Below are 24,711 nucleotides of genomic sequence, written 5' to 3' on the forward strand. Positions count from 1 at the left end.
CTGGACCCTCAGATTAAAAGTCTGATGCTCTACCGACTGAGCTATCCGGGCTCTGGGTTCTGAGGTCCGGGGCCGCCCTTATCAGCGTGCTGCCCCGCTCGGGGGCTGCACTCAGGGGGCTGGGGGGGTCCGTCGGGGGCTCGGAGCAGCCGGGGAGGGGCAGGGGACGGCGGCGGGGAGAGGAAGGGAGGGGAGGGGAGGCCCCGGGCCCCTCATGGCGCCGCACTGCCCTCAGCACGGTCCTCCACGGCTGGAGGGGGGGGGGTCCACTCTAGGCCACGCTTCCGGCGCGCTCTATGGTACGGCCCCGCCGGGCCGGAAGTGGCCGCGCCGCCATGTTGGCTGCGAGGGGAAGCGGCGGGCGGCCGCGGCGCTAAGATGGAGGCGAGGAGCCCGCGGGGGGCCTAGGGGGAAACCCCCCACCCCTGAGGGGGGCGGCCGGGGGCCCATGGGGATGCTCTAGGGTGAGCTGTGAGCCGCCGGGGGAGCGGGATTGGGGTTGGGAGCGGGATTGGCGTTGGGATTATGTTTGGGATTATGTTTGGGATTAGGATTAGGATTGGGATTGGGAGCGCGTTTGGGATTGGGATTGGGATCTGGGGCTCCGGGACCAGGTCATAGGCAGCGGAGCCGTGGCCGTGCGGCACCCGCCCGGTGCTGCGCCTTGGGGGAGGGGTTAGTGGAAGGGGGGGGGGGTAAAGCTCGGGATTTGTGGGTGAAAATCAAGTTTCTGACCCCAAATAGGAGCTGCCCCTTTGCAATCTTGTTCCTGTGGTAATATTCAGTGCGTTGTGGGGATCTACAACGGTTCTTGGGGTGTGCTGAGGACTCTGCCTTCACGAGGTGGCCCCGAGCGCTGTGTCGGTGCCCCTCAGAGACCCCCCAAACTTTTTATTCAAAAAATCAGCCTTATTCTGCACAATTCCGGGCCCCTGGTGCTTAAACCACCTGCCCCGGCAGCACAAGGAGTTGTGCCAAGTGTGTCTGCCAGGCCCTCCCATGGCAGCCCTGGCCCTGATTGCTCTGCTGCCAAATTTAATATTTTTTGAGCAGAACGACGTGGCCCGACCACAAAATGAAGCTCTTTAGAGCTGCCTGTGCTGTGCCTCATCTCTCACCCCACGATTTACCCTTAAACACCGCTTTTCCAGGGCGAAGCGCCGCCAGGGGCTGTCCCAGCGTGGTGCTGCTGAGAGCTGTGGTAACAAGGAATTAATTTCAGAGAGGCATTAATAACCCAGAGATCAGGTGTGTAAAGCCCTGCAGTTATTGCACACGAGGAGCTGTAAAAGGTGATCCTTTTTTTTTTTTTTTTCTGCCACGTGCTGGCTGTGGGCAGTGCAGAGCTGCTGAGGGTTGCAGTGCTCACATCAGGGGTGAAGGATTTAAATTTAATCAAGTCCTGGATAGGATCAGGTTGAGAGAAGAGCTGTTTTGGAGAAAGAACAGCAAGCAGGATCAAAAGGAGATTTGAAACACAGACGGCTGTTGTAATTTGGATTTACACCCACCCTGGTACTCGTTCGTGTCATGTCTCCAGCAGGTGGGTTGGGACCAGGCACTGCGCTGCCCAACAGGAGACTGCGAGGTAAATGAGGTGAATAAGGTAAATGTGGTGCCTGGAGGAGGTCAGAATTTGGGTACAGAGCGCCTGGGTCTTCAGGGACGAGCTCTGCGCTTTGTGTGGCAGTCGGGCTTCCAGGAGAGCGCTGACGTGTTCAGCAACTCTTCTAGGAGCAGGGCAAAAACCCCCAGATGTTCAGCTGCAGTCAAATGTCAGGCGGCTGGTTCTGCTGAAAATGTGGTTAAAATAAGGGCTTTTCTCGCTTTTCACTACTGCTAAGGTTACTGGCTTCAGTTTCACTCCTCCTGAAGTGCCTGGCTTAAAAATTAATGTCAGCTTTTTGGCAGGATGGCTAACACACTCTGTTTAGCCCTCACCTGGTGAAGAAGCAGCTTTTTTAACGCTCTGACTTGCTTCCTCTCTGTGCTTAAATGGTGATGTTGTTTTGCCATCCCCTTACAGAAGCAGCCCGAGGAAAAGCCCGATTTAAGACATTAAAATAGAGATAAATGGAAACAACAGCACGAGCGTGGGGCTGGAGCTGCTGCCGGATTCCAGCCATCGCCAGCAACAGCCACTGTCAGCACGGCTGATTTAGGGAGATTTGCAGAGCCCTTGGCCAGCATTCCTTTTTAATTGAAACAATCAGTTTTGTTTTCCTCCCGCTTAACTGGTTTTGCAATAAAAGGGCCTTGCATAACATTTGTACTCTGAGAAGTGCTAACATCTGTCACAGGTTGGCTGCTGTCGGCGCCTCGTTGGCAGAGCTGGAGGTAGCAGCACGCAGTGCAGGGCAGATGCAGCGTGTCAGCAACAAAACCCGGGGCAGGAGAAATTCAGGCTTGTTACATCTGCTGTATGAGCTCTGGGTTTGATTCCAGAACAGTTTCCAAAAAAGAGTTCTTTAAAATAAGCGTTTTGGCTAGTTGTTAAAAGCCGGAGCTCTGCCTTTAGTGATGCGTCGCGGGGCTTCTCTGTGGTGAAATCGGGTTTTTCTCAGGATGCTTTTCCTAATTAAATGCCAAGTCAGCCTCCAGACAACGAATTGGAGCACTTGACTAAGAGCAGGACAGTGAAAATTGAAGCCAAGCAGGCTGTAAAACACAAAACCTGTTCAAATCCCCGAATCCATGCCCCAGCTCTCCCTCCTCCTGCTGCGGCCCCCAGGTAGCCCCCAGCCCTGGGACCAGCTCACGGAGACAAATCCCTCCGAGGTAGCCCTGGAGGGGCATCTTGCAGCTCTCCCAGAGGAATTTTGATTCACTCAGGTGAGAATTAGGGCCCGGAGAAGGGCTGAAGATGTGAGCGAGGCTCACGGGGAGGAGTCGTGGTGCTGAGAAAGGTGAGCAGAGCTGGCAGACACAAAGCTCCCAGGGCCTCGCACTGATAGGGACAAACCTAATTAACTGTGACTCAATTGTCAGATCGGTGCTTGTCTAAAGCTTCCCCTGTGGGGCTTCTCTCTCCACGATACTGTACACGAGGCTGCAAGCTTGTTTTCTGGAGCAATTACAGCGTTTGAAAGCAGGAAGGATGCTGCTGGCTGGGGACAGCCCTTCAGAGCAGAGTGTAAGTAAGGTGTTGGTGAGGCTGCGGGGACACCGAGCAGGATAACGCCTGCTGTATGCTCCTTGCTGCTGCCCCCACTTTGCACAGAAGCTGCAGAGTGCGTCAGTCTGGCATGAAAGACACAGAAGTGAGCTGAATTAGAAATATATTCTCAGCTTTACAGATGTGGCTGCCAAGCAATGCCCACGCACACAGCTTGCAGCAGCTTCTGGGGCCGTTAGCTGCGATCTTCTCTCTCAACCCTGCCTTCCCCAAGCACCAAACGCGGGTTAAAGGAGTTCTGATCTCTTTCAGGAACTTTTATTCACAGGACGGGCAGGCTGTGCTCATCCCTGTAGCCTGCATGCCCATATAAAGCATTTGAGGGGAAAAATCCTTGCTTGGTGACTCCTCTGTGATTCATGGGTTCTTCCAAGCCATCAGGCTGCTCTGGAGTGGTTTTGTTACACAGCTCCAGAGCCACGGAGGGGAGCAACGCTGAGCCCTCTGCTGCTTCCTTCAGTTGGCTGCAGATTAATTTGAAAGCTTCCAGCATTGTAGGGTAAGCGTTTGGCATGAAATTAGTGGGACAATACAGTTCCTGGGGAAGCTGGGTAGGACTGCAGCAGGGAGCTGGGCAGTTCTCTAGGAACTGGCAGCATTTCTCCTCCTGGCCAGCCTGAGCAGGGCATCGGGGAGGTTTTCTGTCCGGGCAAGGCAACCAGGGGCTGCCTCTGTGAATCTTGTGGGTGTCTGCAGCCTGGACATGTCCCAGGACTTGCTAGGTAGCCTAATTAGAAGTTAAAAAGGAGTCTGATGTTCCAAGGCGGTGCTGAGGCTCTAACCTGCTAAAACATCCCCTTTGTAGGGGCTGGAGGCGAGGCGCCAGCTCACCTGCCTCCACTAAAAGCAGTGCCAGAGCACTTCAAGTGTTTTTTCTGCCTTACCCTGGGGCAGCAGAACCCCTTCCAGGAAGGCAGGGTGGGGGGAACTCCGTGCTTCTTTGCCTGCCCTTCACACCTCCTGCAGCCGCCCCTGCTGCATTTAGCAGCCAGCTGCGGCCAGCAGAGGGGCAGGGGCTGGCTCTGAGCTGCTCCTAGCACAGGGACTCGCAGGAGCAGAGGCACAGAGGGGACGTGGAGTGGAGAAGCTCAAGGTGGGTAAGTTCAGCTGTGGCTCAGAGTTTGTGGCAGGGGTAAGTCACCAACTTGCAAGGAACTGAAGACGGCAGCGACTTCAGCTCTTAAGTCAGTTATTTCTGGGTGTGCCTAGATCTGCTTGCTGTCAGCGTGGTTTACCAAGCTTGAATTTGACACGCGTTTATCGGGCTTTAAGAATTTAGAGATGCCTGATCTTCAGGAAGGATTTTATCCCCAACAGTGCTTATTTCGGGGAAATGCAACAGTATAAGAAATACCAGAAGCCTCTTAGTAAATTAGTGCCTGTTCCTTAATGAATGGGGCAGTGGGAGGGGTAGGGTGTGAATGTGTGACACTGCCCATCAACTTGAACGTGTTTTGAAACTAACTTTTGTCAACCGAAGTATTTGCACTGCCTGCTAGATAAGTGTCCAGCTTGTTTTGTCTCAACAGGAGGTGTTTTTACATTCCTCAGGCACAAGCCTGCTTGTTTTGCTCGTGTTCACTTCTGAATGTAGCTGAGCATCCGACTCAGTCTTCCCTAAGCAACGTAGGAAGACTCATCTCCTGTCTGTCAGGAGTCTCGTGGCAGCAAACTTAAGATACTTCTTTGAAAGAAACGAATTTTTTTGGCTTCAGACTTGCCATAATTTAATTTAAAAGGGTTACAAGTTGGCACCTCTGCCAGAATCCACAGACTAAACTTTCCTAAAGCTGCAGCCGCGTGGGCGAGCTCAGGAGCCAGGCTTTGCTTTGTAGTTCATCTCCCACTAGCCTTAAATGTACCCGTGTGAGCAAGAGTCAGTCGCAGGACTTCCTTCATGGTGCCTGTAAAAAATGCGAGTAGATTAGTGTCAAAAGGCAGAATTTATTGTGCCCTGTGCCAGGGAAGCAGAACGGCTTTGCCTCAGCGATAAATCCGCGTGCTGTAGAGTGGAGGCGACGCTGTGTGAAATAAGAGGTCAGGACTTGGGTTCCTTCTCCAGCAGGTTCAGTTTACTCTGTCCCCACGTGCAGCTAATTAACGCTGCCCTTTCTCTGTCAGGATGAAGGTTTTGAACCTACTTCGTGTGGGGCAGATGGGGCTGGATGGTGTCGAGAACGTGAGTCATGGCAGATCTCATTGCAGATCGCTCTGCATACGAAGCTGCCGGCCTGGAGTGGATGCTGAAACTGATAGGGCTGCGAATTCAAATCGCTGCAGGACTTCCCCTTTTGTTCCTTTCCAGGAAAGGATCGTTTCACCCGCCCAGCCAGCGGTGCTGGTGGAATTGTTAACTTGTGGCCTGCATCTCCTCGCTCTGGATGGAGGCTGCAGCAGCTTTCGCGGGTTTTCATCTCTTAAAAAGCAGGCGGGGAACGTGCTAATCATTGCCATCAGCCCTGGCTGCTCGAGGCTTTGCTCTTCTGGGAGGATTTCCCTTGGGGTTGCTGTGACTCAGCTTCTGTTTCCCCTCCCTCTGACTCAAAGATTTCAACGTACTACACTCACTAACAGCGTGGCAGAGACTGGTGCTTCCCTTGAGCCTGCAGGTCCAGGTTCCTCACCAATTCCTTAGAGGGGCAGAGCAGAAGCAGCCCCAGTCCCTGCAGCTCTGTCCCAGTTTGCTGTTTGCAGCCAGGACGGGGCCCAGCAGGTCTGTGGTAGGAGAGCAGGTGAGGGGGCACAGCAACGTTTAGGATACGCAGGCAGGGCTATTTTTGAACCGCTGATTTCCTGAAACTTCGAAGAAGTGGAAGTGATTAAACCCCAAGAGCAGGTTTCGCAGCTTAACTGGGACGTGAAACTTCTCGTTTGTAGGTCTGTGCCACAAACAGCTCATCACTGCCACCATGACATCTTCAGGCTCTGCCCAGCATCCAGCAGCTGAGGATGCCTGCAGAATCACTCTTGGACAAGCTAACCAGGTAATTACCTCCCCTACTTACCTTCATTGTTTTCCCCTCACTTAAAGCTCCCACTTCGTCCATCAAATCGAAGCTTTTTAATGTTGTTTAAGTAAGAAGAATTTAGCCTGATGGAGTAGGGCTTTTATCCTGAAGATTTCTGTTGCTTTGACTACCAGATCAGAGATTTAGGAGTATTTTAAAGGGCAGAAAAATAGACAAAGCAGTTAACGTGGGCTGTACAAGCAATGGCATGATGCATGTTTTCATGCAGGACCTGCACTTAGAAAAATCCTCCATAGAACATTTCTCCTAGTGCTAGACTATGTGACAATGTTGTTGGAGCACCATAACGGTGCCGTGTTGAACTTTGCTCAGGCAGCAAGGCATCCCCAGGCCTTTTTTGGAGTTGCTTAGGTAAGTGGCAAGCACAGCACCCGTCCTTATTGCCTATTCTTAGAGCAGCCCTGGAACAAAAAGGTAGCTGTAGCTTCAAGCCAAGGCCAACGGGCAAGTGCATGGTTTGGGGGAGCCTGGCTCTGCCCCGGTATGTTGGCAGAGCAAAGAAATATTTGTAGTGTAAACAGCGGGTAGAGAAAGCTGGTCTAAAGCGAGATGTTTCTCCAAGACTGGCATCCCACCTGCCAGAGCCACTTCATTGGAAAAAAAAAACTGTCTCTACAATATGAAAGGAGGGGGCAGGAATGAAAACGAGCTGAGAGGAAGTTAGAAGATTTTCCCATTTGAGGCTTAATTTAGGAGTTTTGAAACATAGCCAAGTCCTGGGCAGAATTCATATGTATGAATATTTATTCCAATCAGTGCTCAAAAAAAAGTACATAAATAGGCTGGGGTATTATTACCAAAATATTGATTGTCAACACTCAGTTTCCAGACTAACGCTTTGATTTTGGCTGTACTGTGATTAATGAGGGCCCCTTCTAAACGGATCAAGCGAACTGGGTTATTTCTTTAATAAGAAAGATATGAAGAGTTATTTCAAAACCTATTTGAGACTGGTCATTAGAGAAATGAATGAATGCAAATACATAATTTCATCTTATTGAAAACTAAGTGCTGATACACGCAATTACTTGTGTTGTGCTCAGCTTTTTCCTGGTGAAGAAGCTGTCTCAGAAAGGCTTGTGGCTGGACACGAGTTGCTCTGAGCTTGAAAATGCATCCAACAGTTACAGTCATGAGAACACAGACCAGATACACTCACAGCAGAAATGAAGTTGTGCAATGTTTAAACAGTGGGACAAATGCTTTGCCAATATCACCTCCGATAGCTGAGGGACAAATTAATTTGTGTGACGAGCACCCAAACCCCTCCTCTCCTTACCTTCTGCAGGAAAATGGTAGTGCAGCTAGAGCTGGCTGTTGAGGAAATAAATGCAGGGCTGTAAGCAGACTGTTGGCATTAGGAAAGGTGTTGGAGTTGCATTTATAAAGGTAGAAAGGAGGGGTGTGTGCATGAGGCCCACCTCACACTGATTGCTAAAGTCCTTTACTAGCAGAAATTACATGCCTCGAGAGCTTAGGTCTTGTCAAAGTGTGGGAGAAACAGCAACGAACATCGTGTGCTGAGGGTTGGACGTTCTGCCCAGTGCCAGATTGAAACATCTCGCTGTGTTAGCATCTGGGAGACAAAGGGGAGCAGAGCAAGAGGTTCAGTGTGGGAAACGCACGCATTAGCATACAATATTGTACACAATTACGTGGCATTCAGCTTCCAGGCAGAACAGTGAGGGCTTTCTGACATTTTGTAGGAACACAAGGCGTGGATCCAGGGGGTGATGCTCTCCTAAGAATTGTTAAAATTCTTGTGGAGTAGATGAAGTAGTGGTGCGGGGGAAGGAGCTATTTAAAACTTGCTGTTTTGCATAGCATCATCTGTCTCCTCTGCTACTCAAAGTGGCTGGGGTGCGTGGGTGAAACCTAAAGAGGTGGTGGTGCAGTTGCATTGTTCCTAGGATTCTTTGAATTTCGTGTAGTAAAGGTTTTGGTTGATGATTGAGGGCCACAGAAAATACACGTCCTGATCCTTGGTGTTAATTAACCGTCCCTGCTCCTGAATGTATGACTCAGTGCTTTGGTTAGTCACTGCCCAGGCCTCCATACCATGGGTCTGAGTTTCCGATCTTTCCCCACATGATGAATGACATCAAAGTTAATTGGACAATGGGAGTGATTAAAGCCTTTGGAGCAGTCTGCCCAAATTCCAGAGTGTTTTTTTTTTTTTTTTTTTGTCTTGCACTTGAGTCAGAGTGATTGTGCTGATTTCCAGTCCTTCTAACTTTTTTTTTTTTAAGCATTTGTCCATGCAGATGAGTTGTAAAAGAGTACCAGCCCTCAGCAGATCAGCCTAAGGCAAGCGGTGTTTCCCATGATCTCCAATTCATCCCACAGTTGTTATCTCTGGGCTTGGTGTGCCAAACTTCCACAGGTTTAGCAACTTGGGCTTGTGAGCTGTGGCAGGCAGGCATGCCAGGGCAACGTGCTTTCTCTCAGGGCACTGCTGCTTCTCCTTCTAACAAAAATCCCTGCTTCGTGTTTTAGGTGCGACCCAAACTGCCACTTCTGAAGATTCTGCAGGCTGCAGGTGCCCAAGGAGAAACCTTCACGCTGAAAGAGGTGGGCTCAGTTTCCAGGCACTGAAACTCTGCCTGTCCTTGGTCGCTTGGCAGATGGCTCTTGGTGGGGAAGGGCTGGGGCTGGCTCTTGATTCTTCTGTGCTTGGAAGCCCTACCTGCAAAACAGGGGTACCGCACCTGGAGGGCTGCTGCGATTTGATTGATCGTTAATTGTCCTGAGAGCCTTTGAAGGAATTGGGAATGGAGTGTGAAATAAAATCAAAAACCTCTTTAAAGAGAGGAAAGATGGGATAGATAGTCACATACCTGAGAGGGCGTAGGATTCAATTGTCTTGCTGTCTGCTCAGTGCATGAAAGCCTTAAAAATTGGATTCTAGTTGATATTTTTCTTTTAAGTTTTCTTTGAAATAGCTTGTCAGCTAAACCTGAGAGACCCTGTGAATTCATTTATTTTAAGATTAAAATGCAATATATGTACAAGATTAAAAAAATGACACCGACTGTGATTTAGAGAGTAGCCTGTCTGCAAAGAATTAAATGCAGTGGTTTTTCATTATGAATGTGTCAAATATTCCTGCAGAGCCCTGTGACTTATTTTAAACACTTATGCATTTAAATAACTTATTTAGCTTCTAAAAAGTTTTGGAAAAACAAATTGAATGGTTTAAATGGGGGGAGTTGAGTATTAAATGCGTGTTGCTCGTATGGATTAACATTTTAACTCCACTAAGTCAGTTTTTCTGCAGTGAATGGCATCCTGTTAGCATAATTTGGGTGGCATTTGCTGTCATTCAGGAGGTCACTTTGGTGGGTAATGGGGGATGGATCCTTGCCTATATTGTGCTTAACTTTTTTCACCTTTTTTTCTTCTTGTCCTGTGGATTCCTCACTATAACTGGTAGTGTCTGGTAGCTCTCACAGGATGTTTTCTCTCCATGCTTTGTGATACTGATGCTCACGTTTTTGCATCTTGCAAGCTGTCTCCTCAGGAATGACACTGCAATTGTGGCCATCCTTTAGTAACAGCTTATACAGCTTTGAGCTGGTGATACCTTCTGCCTCCTACCCGTGCCATTTCATTCTCTTTACTCTGAGCTGTTATATTGTTCCCGCTCCCATTTCAAAGAGTGGACCTTGAATGATTTGCCAGCATTCTTTCAGGGTTTTCTGTCCCAGGGACAGTTCTTTGTAAAGTTGATGTGAACCTTACAGGCTCCATCCGGAGCTGTCACTCTGGGAGATGTCCCAGATAACATGATGTGGTTTTTTAGTGTGGGATAGCAGAGTGACTCCTGTTTATCCATTTTCAGCTCAGTTTTCTCTCCTGTCAAGGGTTAGTAATTATAAACCTTACAGCAGTGTGTTAAAGCAGAATTCTCCCTTAGTTGTGAGGCACTGATGGATGCCAGAAATGCAGAATTAGCAGGTACTGTTTGACTGACACTATGTAAGGAGGCAAGTAACATAAACTAAAGCAAATTTCCAGGGCCTTTGGTGGTTTGGTTTCAGCTGCAGATGTGGCTCATGGTATGTTCTGTGTCCACAGGTTATGCATCACCTAGGACAGTATATAATGGTGAAGCAGCTTTATGACAAAAGACAGCAACACATGGTGTACTGTGGAGGAGATCAGCTGGGAGAACTGCTGGGGCTGGAGAGCTTCTCTGTAAAAGATCCAAGGTAAGAAAAAGTGGCTGTTAACATGATGTCTCACAGAGATTACTGAGTCAGGAGACCCTTGGTGTCACTGTTCCCACTTACAGTCACATAAGCCTCTATGAATGCCAGTGACTTTTGGCTAGTTGATTTGACAAGTTCAAGTTCAGCTCCTTTGTTTTGAAGAGCCAGTTCTGAATGGTCCAGACAGCTGCTTGAAGTGACATCTCTTCCCCCCTTTTATTTCTGTGTATTCTCAGACAGTTGGTTTCAGACTCCTGCTAAAGGCTGCACCCCTCACTTTCTGAGCTAGACTTCTCTGTAGCAAGCATTTAGCTAAAGAGTGGCAAAAATTGCCCTGCAGATTCCAGCATTTCTCTGCATAATAAACTATCTCCTTCTTTTTCAACAGCCCAGTCTATGAAATGTTGAAACGGAACCTGACTTCTGCTGCAATGACAGGTAGGTTTGTCACGGTATGGACAGCTATATTCAATATAGTGTTGATGTAACTTGGGTAAGTAATGATATTCAGAAAAGACGTGTTTCTGAAGTTGGAACAAGCTGCTAATGAAGGCTTTGACAAGACAATCTCTTTGAGTATGTGTCTTTTTTTGTGTGTGCACCATCAGTAGCTGTGGTATGAAATCAGTTAGCTGGTTGAGTAATACAGCTGCCTGCAACCAGTGGCCAAGCCTCAGAATGGCAGACAGACTAAATATTGCGGATGTACAAATCATCGTGGCTGAAGTGTCTCGTCCAAATGGTTATTGATTTCTCAGTCTTCTTGCAGTTTCATAGCATTCTGTGACTTCTCTCTTACCTCATTTTATGCTTTCATAGTCTTGAGAGTGAATGTAAAGAGTGCTGGAAACCTAAGCTAGTTCTGCAATCCAAAGAGGTCTGGACTTTAATGAAACACTTGAACCTTTAAAGGTTGCTATTAGTTTTTCAGCTCATGAGAGAAATTACCTACATCAAAAGTCCTTCAGTCATAAGTTAAAATCTGTTCTTAACTTAATGTCAGCTGATGGCTCCCTTGCAGCCAGTTCCCACCGTACAGCTGGTCATCTTCATGTGAAAATAAACATCTCTTGAAAGCACGAATGTGCAAATCATGAGTGAATTATACCAGGGGATTTGTGCAGCCTCGTGTCCTTCTTCCTGGGGTCTCCAGGCAGATAATATGGGCTTAGTTCTTCCTAAGTGCTTAGCCTGTTTGTGCAGACAGACATAAACACTAGTTCAAATTTAGAAACTGAGAAAACATGGCCCTAAACTGTTCATGTGTCTGCTTTAAGCCGTATATTAGTGCCTCTGAGGTTCCCCTCCGTTCCCTGTTTATACAAAAGAACCTTCCTAAGCAGACTGTTGTCTAAACACATAGCTGCAGATTTACTGTGTGAGTGCAGTTCCCCTTGCTGGTGGTACCCTGGCCTTTTCCCTGTAGGCAGTGTAGGTGGAGAGCAACGGATCTCGGCAGAATGCACTCCTCTGCTGCCCTGTTCCCTTCCACTTGGTGTGTGCTTGTGGCCCTGCACGTGTGGCTGGGTGTGTGTGTGTGCTCCAGTCGTTGTGTCGCTATTCCTAATCGTGCCAAAGGAAGTACTGTTCCTTTAGTGAGATGGCCATTGAGTTTTTCTACCATGTGTGCCTGTGTGTGTGTGACCATGAAACGAAACAGGTTTGGCAGACCAGGCCTTTGGCAAATATGTAGGAAGGATGACTCTTGGTGTTGTTTTTCCTTTGTTGCAATATATCAGTAGCTGAAGGTGCTGCAGGGCATAGAGGCCATTCTGTTTCATGTTGTGCAATAGCCACTTGTGTTCATTAGCCAAACCAGTGCTTATCAGAACATCACTTTGCAGATTATCCTGCCCACTTCAAGTACCCTTGTAGAAAGAAAAGTGACTGCAGTACATCTTGATAACGAAGATTAAGCTCTTACATAATGCTTTTTATCAGATGGTGTCCTTACATGGCAAACTTTCACTCTTAGTATGAATCACATTAGGAGGTTTTAGGAATACCTACTTCTCCTTAAGGGCATTTTACGTTCAGTTCCTGATAATATGTGGGCTTCAAAGAAAGCCTTCCAGTAAGTGGAGTGTATTTTCTTAGTGTTTAAGACTAGTACATGTCACTTGTGAATTGTTAGAAGGGCAGTTCTTCAGCTCTTCTAATGCCACTGCAGAGACAAAGCAGTGATGGATGAGCCAATTGGCTTCTGCTTTCCTTCAGGTATCAAATAATTAGTGACTACAGAAGCTGTATGCTGAGGGAAGGGAACAAAAGAAGGCTGAACTAATGCGTGGAAGGCAAAAAATGTGGGATAGAACCATGTCATTTTGTGGTCCTGTGCTCATCACTTTATGGTCCACTTTTCTGCCTACAGGGGTAGTTTTCAGTGCTTTTGTATCAGTGCCGTGATTCATGATGTGAATCAGATTCTTCGTGTCTCCTTGGCATTCTGCAGGGAATTTTTAAACTGAAATGGGAGAAAGCAGGAGCCATCCTTGCATCTTTTGTTTTCTAGCAAGTCATCCTATTCAGAGAGTGAATTCCTAAACACAGCTCTTCTAGTAGAAGATTTTGTTGATTGTTCTAACTGTTTAGGTTGGCCTTTTAATTAAATTGTGGGGCCAGCATAATTGTCTGGATCAAATTGTAGTATGGCTATATACTCAGTTACCCAGGAAAGAGCCTGCTGTGCATGGAATTCTTAGTCTAGTTCCTGTTCTGGATGCCCACACCCTTCAGAAGGATGCCTCTCTAAGCAAGTACCAAAAGCAGTAGTATTCTCAGGTATTTGTAAGAACCTTCCTTTTTCTGTTCACCTTCTTCAGTGTAGATCTGGTCCAGCCTTGAAGTTCCCACCCTCTGCTGTTGCTCTGGGTTTCTGCTTCCATGCAGGCCTTCTGTGTGAAGGACCTAGAGCTCACAACCTGAGGACAGGCTGAAGGAGACAGAATAGTTTTTCACATTGGGAAGAAGGTTCTTACAAGCTGTAGTTCCATCAAGCTGCATTTGTGGGGAGGCACAGCTGTATTCCATAGGGTTTTGCCTCCATATGTGTCTAGCAAAGCCCAAGGAATACTAGAGGGATGCCTCTTTAGGAAATGGTCAGCTCTCTAAGAAAGAAAGGGCTCTGTTTCCTTAAAGGGTTACTTAGAGGTCTGCCAAGCCTGGCTCGTTGGTTGCTTGCTGAAGACCCTCTGTGTTGTGAGAATGGTTATTACCAGGGAAGGTTTTTTCTTTTGTTTTACCTGCTATCTAGATGCTGCACAGAATCTCGCAAAGGAACAGAGCGTCGATAAGCCAAGCCAAGACCAGCTGAAGGTAAACCCACTGCCTGGTGGTTTCTTTTGTTGTACAGAGTGCCCCTTCTCTGTACCTGTGCATGGTGGACTGCCAGAACTTTGTGCTGCTTGGCTGCCAGGTCCTCACCTTCCTGAAAGTTCTTGGAGTCCACAGAGCAGGGACAGAGTGACCCTTCTCTGTTCTCATCATAACAGAGTACCAGTCTCTGAGCGCGTTTCTCTGGGGTGTAGCACTTCTAGTCCTCAGTTCCTCCAGCGTGCTCTGTCTTTTCACGTCTTTCCCCCTCTCTCTCATCCCCTCTCTGAGTAGGAATTGCCAAATAGTTAAAGTTTCTAAAAAGTGTGAATAGGTTTTGTGTTTAATAGGATTGTTTTTGAAGCTTTCAGGCAGAATCTGAAACCTAGGAAAAATCTTTGTGTATTCTAACTTGTCTCAGGTATATTTTGGGGTTAAGATAATTGGTCTGGGAGGTGTCTGTTCACATTGAAGGGGGGCAGAGAGTCACGAAGATCACAGTATTTCTTCATTTAAGATGGCAGCTTTTGGATTTTTGCCAATCTTAAGGTTTTTCCTGGGTTGCAAGTATATTGTTTGTGCTGATTACAGATGCATTAGCCTTCCTAAAGAGTTAACAGTGTGTATAGCTGTTGTTCAGAAACTCCTGTTTCTCTTCATGCCTTTTTGGTGTTGTACTGCAGCTGGTGACTCGGAATGGAAGTGCTACATCCCCTTGTCCCTATAAGCTCTGGTGGACTAACATCTGTTTTTTCCTTCCTTCACGCAGTTTAGCCCGCAAGAAGGTTCTGACACTGTCATCAGAGAAGGTGAAAGCAATACATCTGCTGTGTCTACCTCAGAGCACAAATGTGAGAATTATGGAGGTGAGTGCCAGCTTTTCTGTGGTGACAGTGTGTGCAAGCACTTCTCCTTCCCCAGTGTGACACGTTGAGCTTTGCATCAGGCAGCTGCTGGAGGAGGGTGTTGGGAGACTAATAAAAACCTGTGAAATGCAATCTTTAAAACTCATCATTTTATGGCAAAGATTGAGAGAACTGCAAATGTCTGTCGAAGGTATTTCATGATAGACTTGTTTTCTAGCTTGGATATTTGGTCTCATAAACAAACAAACACTGAATAAAATGGCAGGTTAAGCCCCAAAAGCGCATCTATCACTAAACAATGCCATCAACAATCTTACAGACCTTGCTGAAGGGTATTTTAAATGCCGAAATTATACTCGTATCTATTTATCTTCCCAAGGGACTCTCTCCTCTGATTACATAGAACACAGCCTGAGCTGTCTGCAGTCATTACCTGCAAACCAATCAGGAATCTGAATAACAATGGGATTTTTTTTTCCTGCCCACTTTAAGTATCATACAGCTCCTTCATATTTAGACATTTCCTTTGTTTTAATGTCTGGGGATTTCTTGCTGGTTCACTCAAGGATTTCTGATGTTACAGAAACAATTTTCCTGTTTTTCCACCTTCTACTCTCAGATTATTCTCATATCAAGGAAACTAATTTGTAAACCTAAATCATCTTTGCAAGTGTGCGTATTTCTGGATAAAATGGGAGCAGTAAATATTTTCTTGGCTGCATGTACAGAGGAGGCAGAAACAGTCCTTGTCGGTGCCTTTGAAGCTCTCAGAACTGAGGAGAGATGGATTCAAGGTTATCTCGAAGCTCAAACCTCTGAGTTAAGGATCGTAGACTAAACTGCACTGGCTAAAAAGGAGGAGGCTGAAGCAGGGGGCTATGAAGAATAGATTTTTACCTTTCTGATTTGTATTTTGAGCTGGTTTGGGAATTCAGGAGCTCCCATCATTTGAAATCTGAACCAAATTCAAACCAGTCTTTTCTACATATTAAGCATTCAGGAATTTTCTCTGTGTTGACTTGGATAGAGTTCTGAAAGAAGAGTTCATGTTTGTGTATTGAGCCTTAAAATTAAGGTAACGCTAAAGAGAAACATGTACAGTTACAGAGACACTGGGAGCTTGGGGATGCTTCTGTGACCTCTCATGGCTGTGTGGTGACTATTTTGGCAGGTTTGCTTGGGTAGATACACTGGCACAGATGTGCAGCAGATCTGACATCTCAGTACGCTTACACAAACCTCAAAGCTGTTAGCTTTATCTCTGGCTTTCAGATAGAGCACGGAAGATTTCTCAAATCAGATGGGGCCAAACTTTTCTCTGCTAGTCTCTTAAATGATGTAGGTGTGGCATGACTTAGATTCTACTTGGCTCTTACAGACAAAGACTTAATAGAAAACCTCTCTAAAAGCAAGAAGCCTAAACTGGACCTAGTGTTTGAGGAATGGGATGTAGCTGGTCTTCCATGGTGGTTTTTAGGCAACCTCAGAAGCAATTACAAGTCCAGAAGTAATGGATCAACAGATATTCAGACTAACCAGGTGTGTAGACATTTTAAAGAGGTGAACTGTATTCTCTTCCTCTCCTCTTTCGTGTTCCAAGTAAATAATAAATTCTTGTTCCTTCTCTTCCCTTCCCACATCCCTTCAGGACTTTCAGCCTCTCCTTTCTGTCTTCCTGTCCCAGCCTTTCACATCAGGTGGTTGGTTACCTTTAGTGTTGTTAAATAAACTAGGCAATCTGTTATCCACTGAAGGTCCTTCTGCACTCCAGAGCACTGGTTGTATTGCAGGAGCTGCCCCTCTTCTGGGTCGAAAGTTGTTACGCAGTGCAGATGATGGTAGCGTGGTGGCCAGCTGTATGGCCAGCTAGCAAGGGGAACGAGCACAGTGCTGCTGCCAAAAAAAAAAGGGGTGGTTTATTTGAGAGTAGTGATCTGTCCCTTTTTCTCCTAGGGGTGACTGGAGAAGTTGACCAGGGCTGAGAAGGCTGTTAGTGAGGAAAAAGGGCGATGTGTTCACTGGCTGTGGCTGCAGTGCTGGTACTCCTGCTGCTGATACCCTGAGCTCTAAGTGGTCTCTCTCGTTTCTTCTCCAACAGGACATAGACACTGCCATTGTTTCAGATACTACTGATGACTTGTGGTTCCTCAACGAAAGTCCGTCAGATCAGACCAGTGCTGCAGTCAAAGTGGAAACAGCTGACTGCGAGGAAGTGAAAGAAGATGACAAAAAGGTACCTTTCGAAACAGCCACAGTACACGTGTTCCACTGGTTGGCCTCGTTTAAGCAATCGCATGCAAAAAAAAAATACTTTTTCTCATGAAAAGCCCTTGCTTTTCGTCTGTCTTCTCGTGTTACATTGACTTGAAAGGAGCTAGATTTGTAATCATCCAGAGTTTAAATTGTGTTTAGAAAAGGCTGTCACAATTCTGTACGTGATGTGATAGCTTTCCCTTGTAGTTAGTCTGTTTTTTTTTTCAAATGTGCATTTTCAAGGCACACGATTAATTTAAAATTGCTTAAAATTGTAGCACCAACTCTACTAAATTTGTGGCCAGTATCTGAAATCTAATTTTTTTATAAAAGGAAGAAAATCTCAGCTTACGTTGTGCTAATGTTTCGTATAAGGTAAGCTTCTTGCCTGAATCTGCTAGCTGAGGTGGTAGTAACACTAGTCACAAGAAAAACTAATCAGATTTATGTTTAAATGATTGAATTCATGTTTTCTTCCACGGAATTTAGTAGGAACACTCAGGTGTATATGCTTGCATTTGTATGACTTTTGTGTACATCAGAGAGAGAGATAAATCGATCACAGGAAAATACAACTGTAAAGCAGCTCAGCAACAGTTATCAACAATGTTCTGGAATAGACACAGTACATAAAACGGCTTTCCATTCACTTCTCTAAATGGATTAATTCTCATGGTGATTATGGTGTTATTTTAGTTTTGCTCTACTGTGCCAGGCACATCGTAAACACAGATCCTTGCTGCAATTCTGACAGCATATCTGCTTTTCCCAGGTGACTGAGGATGCATGTTTGCATGACTTTGAGGATTCTCAGTGCTTAAGTGATGACACGGACACAGAAGCTGCAGCCTCTGAGGTAGGCATCCTTTGGGTCAGCGTTCCTTGCCTGGAGTATGCTGCAGTCCTAGCTGTAGTTAGAAAAACTCATCTTACAGCTCCTGGTTGTGGTAAGAGAATCTGGTTCTTGTATGCATTTCAAAGGCCAAGAAAAGCACAAAATCAAACAAAAAGTATTTCTGTAACCTCTGGGAAGGAATGTAGAGAAGTTGGCTTGACCTTACCTGGTTTGTTTTGGACCCGGCTGAGTTAAGCTCTAAATTGGGTGGGCATTAAGCAGTGGCAGCCCATGACTGCCCACCCAGTCCAAAGACACAAAATGCCTCCACTGGCCACAGAGCAGTCCTGGAACTTAGGTGGCTTTGGCACTTTTGGGGGCAATGTGAGAGGATTTATTTGGATTCTATCTAGGAGTGTTTTATCACCGAAGTGGCCAAATATAAAGTGATCATACTCAAAAAATTGTCAGTGCAAATATCTGAGTCAGAATCAGTATTCCACTGAGCCCTGGACATCCAGGCAGGCTAGGAAGCTGTCAGTTCCTTCATTGTGGTCTTTGCCATGAGGAGAGAATCCACACCCCACCTCACCCCTTTTTTTTTTCTTTCTCAAACAACTTGTATGGCCAAATCAGGAGGAGAGTCTTTTGAGTCTTGTTTTAAGACAGCAAACGTGTCATGATAATTTTTGTAGCCGGTGACACCAACATTTTCCAGCATTATTTTCTGGTCTGCGTATGCTCAATGACTTGGGATGTCCCTAGCATTGGGCAGCTGAAACATAGCTCTGATCTTGGGCAGCTCTTGCACTTGTTTTGTGGGATAAACAAATACGCAGCTATAGGTTTTGCAGGTTCATCAGGTGCTAAATGATTAATGAGTCTGGGAGATATATTCCTAACTGACTGCAGGAGCTCTGCCCTTGAATTTAGGGTGAGATACTGAAGATTCAATAAACTGCACAGCTTGAGAACGTTGTGTTCTTGCAGAGTGGTGGAGGCTGGGAGAAGGGCAGTAAAATGTTCCTTTAGGCTTTCTGAGGTGTTGAAAATCAAAGTAGCATCCATGCATTTGCAAGCCTTGGTTATAATGTCCTCTTTTGTTGAAGCTCCTTTTCTGCTTTTCCTATGCTGGGGAAAAGAATCGTATGGAATATCACACTAACTTGCTGCTGTTTTTGTCTGCCTCAATCGTTCTTCAGGACTGCTGGCAATGCACCAAATGCAAGAAATTTAACTCTCCAGGCAAACGGTACTGTTACCGCTGCTGGGCCCTACGGAAGGACTGGTACTCAGATTGTCCCAAACTGGCTCATTCTCTTTCTCTGTCCAACATCGATGCTATGCAAAACAAAAACGAGGATGAAGGGATAGATGTCCCGGACTGCCGAAGGACTATTTCTGCTCCAGTTGGCCAACCTAAAGACATGTACGTGGTAGAGAACAAATTACACGTAGATCCCTGCAGCTCTATTGAGTCTTTGGATTTGGCACGAGAATGTGAAAGCAGAGAGTCCCTGTTGCATTTCACTGAACGTAAAACGGAGGAAGAAATACAGTCTTTAGAGAGCATAAAAAAATTATTGAATCCTTGCTTCTTGTGCCATCACAGACCACGGGATGGGAATATTGTCCATGGAAGGACTGCTCACCTTGTGGCCTGTTTCAAGTGTGCAAAGATGTTGAAGAAAAAGAGATCACCTTGTCCAGTGTGCAGGAAAGAGATTGAGATGGTGATCAGAATCTTTATGGGATAGCTGTACCAGTTCAGGCCTTCTCTATCAAAAGATAGCATGCGGATTCTCTTGCGCTCTACACAAACCCTAACTTCAGAGATCATCAGGTGAACACCAAAGAGAATTAAGATTCCAAACTGCCCATGAATCATCTGCATCAAATGAAGTAGCATCTTTTTTTTTTTTTTGTCTGTTCAAATGAAAATCTGTAGGGAGCACGCAATAACCAGCATGTTGGTATCGATACCCTAGTTTTTAATCACTTACTATGATTCTCTGTTCTGACAACTGGTCCTTGCAGGAAGCAAGTTTTGGAGAGAGTTATGACTTTGGCTGTTGGAGTGTTCTCCAGGAAGTCAAACCCTGTGCAATGCTTTTTAAGGGAGGAGTCTGGAGCTGACAAATAATATATGCAGAGTGGGTGGGGTGGGAAGGATGGGAGGGGAGGGGAGGGTAGGTGAAGAGGGTTCTAATTTAGAGAAGCCATTTCTCCAAGGATCAGTTCTCTTGAAGGCGATGGGAAGCAAATAATCATGTATCTAATAAGATGTTTTTTGTTTTTGTTTTGTGTGTGTTTGTTAACTGAGGTCCTTTTGTTTCCAGACTTGAAATGAGCAGTCTCAATCTATAGCTATCTCAGGTTACATACCAGTTGGGAGTCAAGTAAGATGTTATACTGTGCCGTGTTGTTGGATTTTTTTTTCACTTGTATTGATTCTTTTTTTCATTTCAGTACAGTTCTATGTCAGCTGTTGTTGCTTTGTTGAAGCCTGTCCAGTGTTAGCTCAGAATCTGGCGTGCCAGCTGGGTTAAATGATAATAGCTCTTTATCACAGCGCCCATTGCAGCTTCCCCAGCTGCAGCTTCCACCATTGCTGCATTTCATCAGGCCAGTCTAGAAGATGCTCGCTCTGTGTGATGTGGCTTTACAGACAGGGTATGGGCCTTTGAGGGGAGAAAAAATCCTGCAACGCACTGCCTATGGACTGTGCTTGGTGTTAAGATTTGAATGCTCTACAACGATTTCCTTTCCCAGTGATTTAATGTCTCAGATCCATTTCAGCGTTTATGTTGTTCTCCGAAGTTGTCTATGGTTAGTGTACTTGTTGTTAAAGCTCACGTAGAACTTCAAAAAGGGTTATATGTTTTTAAGCTATGAGCTCATGCACTAGAAGTGTACTCAGCTCCTCCTCAGCCCACTGACTTTGCGAGGGTTTCTGCTCAGAGTGTTCCCCCAAGGAGAGGAGCTGTGTTCTTCACGTGTGGAAGGCAGGTGGATGCACCCCTAAATCAGGGGTGAATTTTAGGAGTGTAAAGCCTTGGGGCTCCCAGAGAATTTCCTGCAGCCACCTTGGATGCCCTGAGATCCCTGGCTAACCAGGCAGCCCTCCTCCACACTTCTTCCAGCTTTCCCTTCTGGATTCTGGACGGCGCCAAGGAGTTTGTGGAGCCAGTGGGAGAAGACAGTGCTGTGGGAGCATGCATTAAGCATTATTTCTGTTAGTTTTCTAGGTCATTATTTATTTTAAACATCAGGTTAGTGAATAGTCTTGCCATCCATTTAGTCTGGAGTTCACGACTGAGGGCCAGAGAGGTGAGGGAAGGCAGTTTTTGGCATGTTCTCCAGGGCTTTGGAGAGCCTGCATCTGGCAGCAAGAGTGCCTTCACCTCTCTTCAGTATACAGGTGTGTGAATTCAATACATTGTGTAGGATATAGCTAGTTTTGTCATCGTCTGTACAGTTCCCTTTCTGATGTAGGGAGTGCTCCACTCCTGACTAAAGATAAGAAAGAAACAAAAAAAAAAGAAAAAAGAAAAAAAAAAAAAGGAAACAAACAAACAAAAGACAGGGAAAAAAAAATAGTGCTTAGACCTTGGTGCTTCTCTTGGCTCTTTCCACCTTGTTTTCTACACTCCTTCTGCTGGTCCAGCCCTCACAGGTCAGGTGTGCAATGAAAGCCCCGAAACCTGCCTAGCAGAAAGTCCCAGCAGTCTCCCATGTCCAAGTCGTTGTTCCTGTGCAAAGATACTGGAGTAGGTGCTATCTGCAGTCACTGCCTATCACTGCCAAAAGTCAGGTCGCTCGTGTGTTTTGCGTCGTGTTGTGATTATTTCTACACCAGCTGTTATTTAGGTTGTTGTTGTTGGCTGTTAATTTACAGTTGTCTTGTAAAAGTCGGGGGATAACCTTCTGTTTGCTGCACTATCTGTACGTAGGTGGGAGTGGATCCGCGTGGAAAAGATTTACTTTTTGCTCCCCTAACTGAAGGGCTCTTAAATTGCAGGTGATGCACTTTAATCATGCGAAGCTCAGTGGTGTTATCTCCTCGGGTCACAGAAGGGAGTTCCTGCCAGGTAGTTGCTTCCACTTTCAGGTAGTTGCTTCCCTTTTAGGAGCGTGGGCTCAGGCAGCGTGCATTGTGGCACTTCTGGATACTGTGAATCTCCCCTCACCCCAGTCGCTTCTAAAAACAAAAACATTTTGCTCAAAGCAGTCGTACTGAATTGTTCAGATCTGGCTGCACTGAAAAGCTTGGAATTTGTGTTGACCAAAAAAATGTACGGAGAGTTTAGGCTGCTGTAAGGGGTTGAATATTCGTACCAAAATCCTACTGAGATCTGTATGCAGCTTCCATTGTTAAATGAAAATTGCTGTTGTGATAAAATCCAAACCCGCAGGATGCGTTTTGGGGTAACGACCTTCTTATCTGTGACTTCTTGTTGAGTAGAACCACGGTGTTTACAACATGCATTTGACAAGTTCTTTATTCTTTTGAACTGAAATAGCAGTCGTCATGTCTCACAATGTTACAGTTGATCATGCTTTTTTTAGAAGAATAAGCTATTGCAGCACAAGCACGTTGTGGTGAGATGTAACTGCCCACCTTGTGGCTATGCTCTGGGGCGGGGGGGGGGGGTGGTGAGGGAAAAGGAGGGAAGAACATTTTATTGCTTTAAGTATAAGGCTAAAAGAAGTAATTCAGCAGGAGCTGCTGTTTGTTGTTTTTTTTTTTTTTTTTTTTTTTTTTGACACTTTTGAGGAAGTGCAAGCTTGAGGTGTGAGTTGAAGAACTAGCTCAAAGCACTTGGTCGCAATATTTAATGCCGGGAGCTGTCGGCCCGGCAGTGCTACTGGTTTCCTCTTCTACAGATGCGACAGCTGATGTGGGCTCTGTTCAGAACTGCGTTTTGTTGGAGCTCAGCATCTCCCTGAGATGGGCGTGAACTCAAGTTCTCTGACTGCAGCCTTGCTGTCTCATCACTCCTGGCAGTTTGTCTCTCGGTGAGGTTTTACTATGAAGTGCAATATGGCAGAAGTGGTCCTCGGGCAGGCATTAGCAGGCATTGCTGCGTGTCTGCTGGAAGCGTGGAGCACAGCTGTCCTGTGACTGTCGGATTAGAAAGGTCTCCGTTTCCCTGCTCCTTCCTCCAGTGACGTTGGTTGCTGCTCCTCAGGAACCTGCTGAAGTCTCCCCAGTGTGAGCGCGCCCAAAGGCTGGACTTCATCCACAGATACCTCCGCTTTTCACTCAGCACCGTTTAGCCCTAGAGCCACCAAACTTCTTACTTGGATGTTGAAACAGAGCATGGGAACCATAAGCCTCTCAGCTGTACACTGCCGCTCAGTACGTTACAGTGCTCTTCGTTGCAAAACACTGCACATCATTTGCCTTCATCCCGTTTTGGCAGCCAGAGGTACCCACACAACACTCACTGCACTCGCTCCTGCAAGTCTTTCCAGTTTAAGTGCCTCTTCGCAGTTGCTCCCAGTGACTATTATTTGCTGAGGCACCCAGTATATCAGCCTTTGCTTCCGCTGTCTGTTCAAGCACCTGTGTCCATCCTCTGCTGAGCTGTATCACGGAGCCAAATTTAGCCTCGCCAAAGCTGCTACGTGAATTCGAGAGCCTTTGGAGCAGCCCCCAGAGTGCTTCTTTCTTCTGAATGCTGGGTAAACACCAGCAAAATTGAAGACTGTTGCGAACTTTCTGCCTCTGTGCGTTATTTATTACGGTGCATGGCTGTGATGGAACCCGTGGTGCAGCTCGCCAGGGTCCTCCATCCAGCAGTGATTGTATGTGCTACTGAGAAGCTGTCCTTGCAGGACAAAAGTGGCTGTTGACAAATGGAAATGGCCTGAAAACCGAGCTTCAAAACCCACCAGGGTAGCTTGCAGTTGCCTGCTCATTCTTTGCCTGTTCCGAGCTTCATCTTCCTCTCCTGGAAGAAGAGAAATGTTCTCATTAGAGGCCTTCATTGGAGGCTGGCTGCTTCAGAAGACAGCACGATTTAATGGCTGAAGAAAGGACGCAGAGCCAGGGCTCTGGTCTCCGTTCTTCTGTCTTTACTCTTGCTGTGATGCATGAGGTGAGGAAGAAACTCCCCGAGTCCTGTGCATGCTCTGCAGCTGAACACCTGCAGGTCGTGTTGCAATCCTTGAAGAGGAGGCGCTGCGAGGCTGATCCTTCAAGGTCAAGGACACCCACAGGTAGTGTGAGGCTGATAAACATTGCGTGCTTGGAACAGCTCCAGAAACAGGTTGCCTCCAGGCAGCAGCTCTCCTGCTCTGAATATCCTTCGTTGGTTATCTGTCCAAAGTGGCTGGAATTTTCCTTCGCTGCTTAGCAAATCAGTGAGACCATGCCTGTAACCGCCTGGTGGTGTCTGGCCAGCAAAATCAGAATGGTCAGCAGCCCCAGGCTGGGTTACACACCTCAGCAACTTGCTTGCACTTGTTTATGATGAATACAGGCAGCTGTTACGATTGCAGTCCTGTTTTTCTGTGCTATTACCCTGGTAATGTGCATTTGCTGCCCACACACACACACGGACACCCCGTGCCTGCCTCTCGGAGCAGGTGTAGGGATCCATAGCTGCTGAACTCTGCAATTAGCTTCAGTCCCTTACTCCTAGAAGACAGCTGCCTTTGATCAGTCCATGAAGATACCTAAGGTATGAACAAACATCTTTTACCTCTGGCCAAGCTAACAAAGACTTGCTCTTCTGGAAGGAATCTTTTCCTGCCCAGTCTCAGCACCCTTCCCCTGCAGCCCGCCGTTCCCGAGCCTGAATCTGGATCCAAACGCCCACCTGCACAGCAACCCAATAACCAGTCTCCGGGTGTTTGCACTATTTAAAAAGGCACGTACATGTATCACGGACCTGATAACCTGTTTTTGTGTCCACAGCATAAGTCTAATTAAATCGATCGCGTTCTATGGCAACGTTGGGTTTATTTTTTCATTTGTACTGCGTTTCGGGGACAACTTTAAGTAAAGGCCTGTTACCAGTTA

General features: G+C 46.5%; 1 protein-coding gene across 2 annotated transcripts; it reads left to right on the top strand.

The window, feature by feature from the left end:
• Positions 1 to 330: 330 nt before the first annotated feature.
• On the top strand, positions 331 to 24,711 carry MDM4 (MDM4 regulator of p53). Of its 2 annotated transcripts, XR_014319017.1 has the most exons (12): positions 331 to 464; positions 6,053 to 6,159; positions 8,701 to 8,775; positions 10,282 to 10,415; positions 10,804 to 10,853; positions 13,669 to 13,730; positions 14,497 to 14,593; positions 15,972 to 16,132; positions 16,692 to 16,826; positions 17,619 to 17,702; positions 18,884 to 22,700; positions 22,851 to 24,711. XR_014319017.1 is itself a non-coding variant. In XM_082778436.1 (11 exons), the coding sequence occupies exons 2-11, from the start codon at positions 6,085 to 6,087 to the stop codon at positions 19,436 to 19,438; spliced, it is 1,428 nt and encodes a 475-aa protein (XP_082634562.1). In that variant the 5' UTR covers positions 331 to 464; positions 6,053 to 6,084; the 3' UTR covers positions 19,439 to 24,711. The 2 variants fall into 2 exon arrangements, 1 of the variants encoding a protein (XP_082634562.1); XM_082778436.1 differs by having other exon boundaries at positions 18,884 to 24,711.

Source organism: Aythya marila (genome assembly GCF_965140915.1).
Source record: "Aythya marila genome assembly, chromosome: 24".
NCBI lineage: Eukaryota > Metazoa > Chordata > Aves > Anseriformes > Anatidae > Aythya > Aythya marila.

Excerpts from the sequence above, each read along its gene's own strand:
- MDM4 (XM_082778436.1), top strand. The coding sequence starts at position 6,085 with ATGACATCTTCAGGCTCTGCCCAGCATCCAGCAGCTGAGGATGCCTGC. Across the intron at positions 16,827-17,618 it reads TGAAAGAAGATGACAAAAAG|GTGACTGAGGATGCATGTTT; the intron begins GTACCTTTCGAA and ends TGCTTTTCCCAG. Across the intron at positions 17,703-18,883 it reads CAGAAGCTGCAGCCTCTGAG|GACTGCTGGCAATGCACCAA; the intron begins GTAGGCATCCTT and ends ATCGTTCTTCAG.